This window comes from Chrysochloris asiatica, unplaced genomic scaffold (genome assembly GCF_000296735.1).
Source record: "Chrysochloris asiatica unplaced genomic scaffold, ChrAsi1.0 scaffold00067, whole genome shotgun sequence".
Lineage (NCBI taxonomy): Eukaryota > Metazoa > Chordata > Mammalia > Afrosoricida > Chrysochloridae > Chrysochloris > Chrysochloris asiatica.
The window spans coordinates 8,048,350-8,054,905 of NW_006408585.1; the positions used below are offsets into that span (position 1 = coordinate 8,048,350).

The 6,556-nt window shown below is 41.0% G+C and overlaps 1 protein-coding gene across 2 annotated transcripts in view; it reads left to right on the top strand.

The window, feature by feature from the left end:
• The window catches only part of RTN1 (reticulon 1), a 317,230-nt gene extending 312,674 nt beyond the window's left edge, over positions 1 to 4,556 (top strand). The window contains exon 9 of one of the 2 annotated variants that reach the window (XM_006864592.1): positions 3,754 to 3,796. In XM_006864592.1, the coding sequence (XP_006864654.1) occupies positions 3,754 to 3,796 (43 nt within the window). Of the gene's footprint in view, positions 1 to 3,753 lie in introns of both variants that reach the window. The other variant, XM_006864593.1, reaches the window with a different exon arrangement.
• The last annotated feature ends 2,000 nt before the right edge of the window (positions 4,557 to 6,556 follow it).

A 6,556-nucleotide genomic window follows, 5' to 3' on the forward strand; every position in this document is an offset into this window, starting at 1 on the left:
TGAATATTAATATGAAAGCAATTTGCCATTAACTGCCAGTGGCCTCATTTGTTACACTCGGCCCCAGAGGGCCTCGAACCTCTGACTAGTCTTACACGGTCTGCAACAAGTATCATCAGCGAGAACAAGCTAGGCCAACTGCAGAACAGGCTAGCAATTGCTCATTTATAAGTTCAAGTTGAATCTGAAGAAAATTAAAGCAAGTCCATGAGAGCCAAAGTACAATCTTGAGTGCATCCCACCTGAATTTAGAGACCATTTCAAAAATAGATTTGACACATTGAACACTAATGACCAAAAACTAGGCGAGTTGTGGGATGACAATTGTGCTCATGGGAGCCTGTATGAACATAGATCAAACTGAACACGGTATATTTTATGATCTGGAATCAGGGAAGGTGTTGTGCCCTTTCACCATACTTATTCAATGTTGAGCAATAATCCAAGGAACTGGACTATATGAAGAATAATGCAGCATCAGGATTGGAGGAAGACTCATAAACAACCTGTGACATCTAAAAGACACACCATTTCTTGCCAAAAGTGAAGAAGACTTGAAGCATTTACTGATAAAGCACTTACATATTACCTTGAGTTTGAATTGATTACACTTCAACATAAAGAAATAAAAAATTCTCACACTGGAACAACAAGCAACATCATGATAAATGGAGAAAAATCAAAGTTGTGAATGATTTCCTTTTATTTAGGTCTGCAAACCCTTGCAAGCAGAGTCAAGAGATCAAATTACATATTGCATGAGGCAAATCTGCTGCAAAAGACAGTTTAAAATGTTAAAAAGCAAGGCTATCACTCTGAGGACTAACATGTGCCTGACCCAAGCTACGCTATTTTCAATCACCTCATCCATGAGAAAGCTGAACAATAAATAAGGAAGACCAAAGAATTGATGCTTTAAAATATGATGTTGGTAAGAAATAATGAATATGCCATGGACTACCATAAGAACAAATGAATCCGTCTTGAAAGAAGTATAGTCAGAATGCTCCTTAGAAGCAAGAATGGCCAAGGTTTCATCTCACATCCTCTGGACCTGCTATCAAGTGGAACCAGTCCCTGGAGAAGGACTTAGAAAAGTAGAAGGGTCAGTGAAGTAGAAGATCCTCAGCGAGATAGAGTAACACAGTGACTGCTGCAGTGGGCTCAAATAAATAATTGTGAGGATGGCATAGGATTGGGCAGTGTTTTATTCTGTTGTACAAGGGTTTGGTATGAGCCAGAACCCATTGTTACAGCCACTGATTTGCACTTGACCTCTCAGAGCCCTCATCCTGATCATGCTGCCTTCTAATAAATACTCCTTTTGACTGTCATTCTACTGCCAGAGCCTCCATGTCCTCTCCAGCCCCTTTTCCTCTATCCCACCTCTCAACCAGCTCAGAAACCATCATCTCTACTTCTGTGGCTCTGAAATGTGTGTCTCCATCCCAAATCTCCTCTACTGAGCACCACGTCTATCCACTTATGTATGTGATATTTTCTCTCTGAGAAAATAGACATTTCAGATTCAACCAGACTTGTTTTTCCTTCAGTCATCACCATCTCAGTAAATGGCTACCCACCCCCCAAACAGAAGAATGTTCCATGATTACTCTGCTCCCTACCATTTGCTCGGACATTCAGTCTATCAGCATGTCAGGGGATCTGTCAGCTCCATCACCAAAAGAGATCCCCAGACTGTTGACATCTCCATTTCTGTGTCCACCATATAATCCAGACCATTGCTTTCTGACCCCTGGACTGCTGCAAATTTCCTTTCATCCCGATTTCCCTATTTATGTCTTTGCTCACACAGCAGCCAGAGTGATTCGCTTGAAACAGGAATCATCAGTTCATGTCATTCCCTCAGTCTAAAACCCATCAATGGCATCCCATCCCACTGAATTGAATCTCAGCGCCTCATCATAGCCCACAAATTCTGACACCATCTGGTTACTGCCTGCCTCTCAGACCTCCACTCTCCACACTCCAAATTCAGTTACTAAAACACCCTTCACTCTCAAGTTAGTCCTCATTTTAGGGTCTTTGCCCTCTCTACTTCCTCTACCCAAAACGTTTCATGCCCCGGACTTTGCCTGGTGACCCTTTTCTGTTCTTCAGGCATCCGTGTCTCAGATCAGTGCATTTAAAATCAACACCATTCCACCTTGTCATTGTTGCTCTGTCTCTGCCTAGTAGAGTACTTGTTCTGTTTTGTTTCATAGTATTTATCACCATCTAATGGAGTAAGGTGGAGGGTCAGAGAAAATGAGGAAGACCCCCAACGAGATGGATCAGCCAGGTGACATCATTGATGGCATCAAGTGTGGTGGTGGTAGTGAGGTTGGCCCAGGATCGGACATTGTTTCGTTCTGTTGTGCATGGGGTCGCTATGAGTCGGTTCCGACTCGATGGCACCTGACAAGACAATGGAGCTCTGGTAGCGCAGTGGTTATGAATCGGGCTGCGAACCTCAAGGTCAGCAGTTCAAAACTACCAGCTGTTCCACCGGAGAAAGATGAGGCTTTCTGCTCTAGTAAAGATCTTCAGCCTCGGACCCCCTGTGCAGGATCGCTATGAGTCAGAACTGACTCCATGGCACATAACAACAACAAGGAGCTCTGGTAGCGTAGTGGTTACGAATCGGGCTGCAAACCTCAAGTTCAGCAATTCAAAACTACCAGCTGTTCCACGGAAGAAAGATGAGGCTTTCTGCTCTAGTAAAGATTTTCAGCCTCGGAAACCCTGTGCAGGGTCACCGTGAGTCGGAACCGACTCCACGGTACTTAACAACAACAAGGAGTCCTGGTGTGGCGCTGTGGGTTAATATGCTGGACTGCAAAGTCAGAACCGAAAGGCTCAAGCTCACCACCTGCTCCTTGGAAACCCTATGCAGGGTCGCTATGGGTCGGAACCGACTCAACGGCACTTTACAACAACATCGCCATCTAAACTTCTCTTGTTTGTCTAATTATTCTGGCTACTTAACCTCTACTAGAATGAAAGCCTGCAAAAGCAGCCACCTTCTCTTGTTTGTTGACCGCTGAGTTTCAGCACCTGGAAGAGTACCAGACACAGAGTATTAGTATAATGTCTCAATCAAAATTGGCATGATCATCTCATAAAACTTCAGTTAACAAAGCCAAATTCATCTGATGTAAACCTGACCTAAAAAAATAGTGTTATAGTGCGGGAATTACAGAATGTTAGAGGCCTTCTAGATACCGAGTCTATACCCACATTATAGAGATGAGTATTCAAAGACTGGAAACACTCAGGGACTGGCTTCCTGTCACACAGCTCACTAGTAGCAGAGCAGGGACTAGGAATCGGGCTTCTTAATTCCAGTTCTGGGTAGCTTCATGCTATCAAGTGTTAAACTACCTTTACCTGGAGACGTCCCTATTTATGCCCAAGTCCTGGTATAATTAGTAGCAGTACCTTCTTTCTGTTTTAGAAGAGCCTCAGTTTGGTTAGTTATTGGTCACTCTAACTATATCATCATTCCTGAAATAAATCAACAGGCCAGTCTGACTAAAAAGTCATCATCTTACATCAGCCATTCCCATTATTCTTTATGATACTTTTTTTCTTACTATTTTATGGGAAAGATATGTAGACACTCATATTGAAGACGGTAAAACCTTCTGAAAAATGAAGCTGTTTGGTTCTTGGCTAGTTAAAGCCACAACAAATAATGAGCACATAAAATGATTTCATTAATTACTGTCTTTTGATATTATGTCTTTTCAGGATCCAGGCTAAAATCCCAGGCGCTAAAAGGCACGCTGAGTAAATTGACATCCCACCAGTGATAGGACACAAAGAGTGTCTGGAGTGGTAACAACTCTGGTCTCACATGATACTGCAAATTGATCGTTTTTTCCCCCAGTACCATAATCTTGAGACAAACTCTAAAACAGCTGTTTTTAGGCTGTTTCTGTACTCTTAGGATATTTGAGTCATTTGTGTCAAGCACTAAAGTATAGAGAAAAGTGTATTAGATGTGGTTTTTATTTCGTGTTGCTAAAAAAAAAAAAAAAGTGCATGATGATGAGAGCCCATGTAATCTTTCCTTCTTTGGTGTTCTTCTCTTCTCTCTGCAATGTTTCTGTAGCTTCTAACGTTCCCTGTGGCTAGGCCTTTCCTGAACGCACTGATACAATACTGAAAATTGCTTATATGTCTCTGGGTTGCTGGTTGGATTAATCTTTAATAACAATATATATATAGACTTGTAGACTGATGTTTTAGTGTTTTTCCAACACACACAATGTAAAAGTAATAACAGTTGACCGGACTCATGGTAATCAGTTTTGTATGACTTCAATAAATAATTGAATAAATGAACAAACCCCAAACACACAGTACTTTTGTTGTATGGGATTGACAGGCTGATTTACATGTATGGTAACGAAAAGAGTACCAGCATGTTAACTTTATTACGATTTGTATTACTTTCTCTGTAGTTCCGAATGGACTTAATCATGGACTCTGGATATTTGCACTTATGTACTTGATACTGAATGCATAAATAAATGTTACTAAATGTATAAACTTCTCCCTCCCTTCTTGTGGTTTTATAGGAAAATTAAAAAGCTCTAAGAAGCTAGTGATGTTCCAGAGAGGTAGAGACCAAGTGCTCACCATCTGGTCCAACCCCAACGTGGTGTATGTCTTCTCTGGGTTATTAATACAAGTCACTGAATACACTCAATATAGTATATTCTGTGAGGTTAATGCAGATATTTAATTTTTTTAAAAACTTCTTATCATGAATTGAGTGGAGGTTTACAGACAAGATCATCAGTTTTACGTTCCACAAATCCTACACTTTGTTTCATCTCAATGATTGCAATCCCCTCCATGCAACACCGGTTATCCCACTTCCTCCCGGTGGTTCCTGTTTCCCATCTATCCCCGTTCCCATCCCTTCACAAAAGTCAATGTTGCCTTTTTGATTTTGAATGCTTGACCATTCCGTGGTGAGCATACTTTACTAGTGTTGTTGTCCCCGAATACATTGGACTGCAAGGTCAGTTCGAACCACAATGTCAACAGTTCAAACTCATCAGTCACTCGGAAATCCTATACAGGGTGGCTATGAGTCAGAACCGACTCGACGGCATTTAACAACAACTGCTTGGCTGAACGGTGGGCTACAATGGTGAATTCCTTTCCAGACCTGAAGAGTGGTCGAGGACAGTTGTCTCAGATTCCTCGAGTCTCTTTCTGACCAGTAGGCCTGGTCTTTATTATTATTAATAATTTTGAGTTTTTTCAGCATTTTCTCCCACTCCATCTAGGACCTTCTAATGTGATCCGTTTCAGAGCTATTGGTAGTGGTAGCCAGGTATCATTTAGTTCTTCTGGTCTCAGAATCATGGAGACTGATGTTCACATGTTCCATTAGTCCACTGGACTAATTGATTCCAAGCATCTTCAATTCTAGTCACTCTTCGTTCTTCTAATAGTTGCACCTTAGATGGTCATCCCTGAGCTCTTAATTTCCCAGTCGCTACTCACCAAAGTAGGATGTGGAACATTGTCTTTGTGACTATGTTGTGCCAGTTGACCATGGTGTCCCCTGAGACCACGGTCCTGAGCCCCGAGGCCTAACAACTCATTGCCTTTAGATGTTTAATAATATCTAAGAAGTTTTCATCATTTTCCCCACTGTATGATGCAGATATTTTAAATGGTTAAAAAACTTGAAAATTATATAAATCCTTTCATAATTTTTAAAATAATAGTGTGCAACACAACTCTGGCATAAAACAATTATAATTGCTATGAACTCACTTTTTTGGTTAGTATTTATATTGAGTACCTACCCAGTGCTAAAAATTTACCTGAGACTGTAGAAAGAACGGAGTCATGGAAGTGCCTGCCATTTGCAAAGAAGAGAGTATAAGCTAAGTTGGGTTGTGAGGTGCTCAAGGTGGGAATGGTAGTGCCAGGTAGGGAAGAGTGGGTTGAGAATACACTTAGAAGAAATGTAAATAGCCGTGCCAAACAGTTTATACTATATTCTTTAGGCCCGGAGTTATATAAACACAATGAGTGTGCAACATACTCATACTGGAGATTAGATTAGGCATTTTATCGCTGGTGTAGCACTGTTGGTTAATGTGCCAGACTGCAAAGCTGTTTAAACTGCAAAACCAGTGGTTCAAGTTCACCAGTCGCTCCTTGGAAACCCTATACAGGGTCACTATGGGTCCGAACTGACTCTACGGCACTTAAAAACAACAACAATTATATTTTAAAAGATACTATACTAAGTGACATATTATTTAATCTTAAAAATAGGCCTATTGAAGTAGATACTATTATCCCAACTTTATATACAAGTATTAGTTCTTAGAATGCTGCTTAAGCTCAACATCATAAAGCTAGGTGTTAGGGTTTGAGAGTGTTATCTGATCACACCTCCTCTCCAGCTTCCAAATCAATTAAGCAATTGATCAAGGAACCAGTTGGATGAAGATCAAATCACCAGTTCTGTTACAGATAAAGCTGCTTGACTATGGTGAGAACAAGGCTATACCTATTC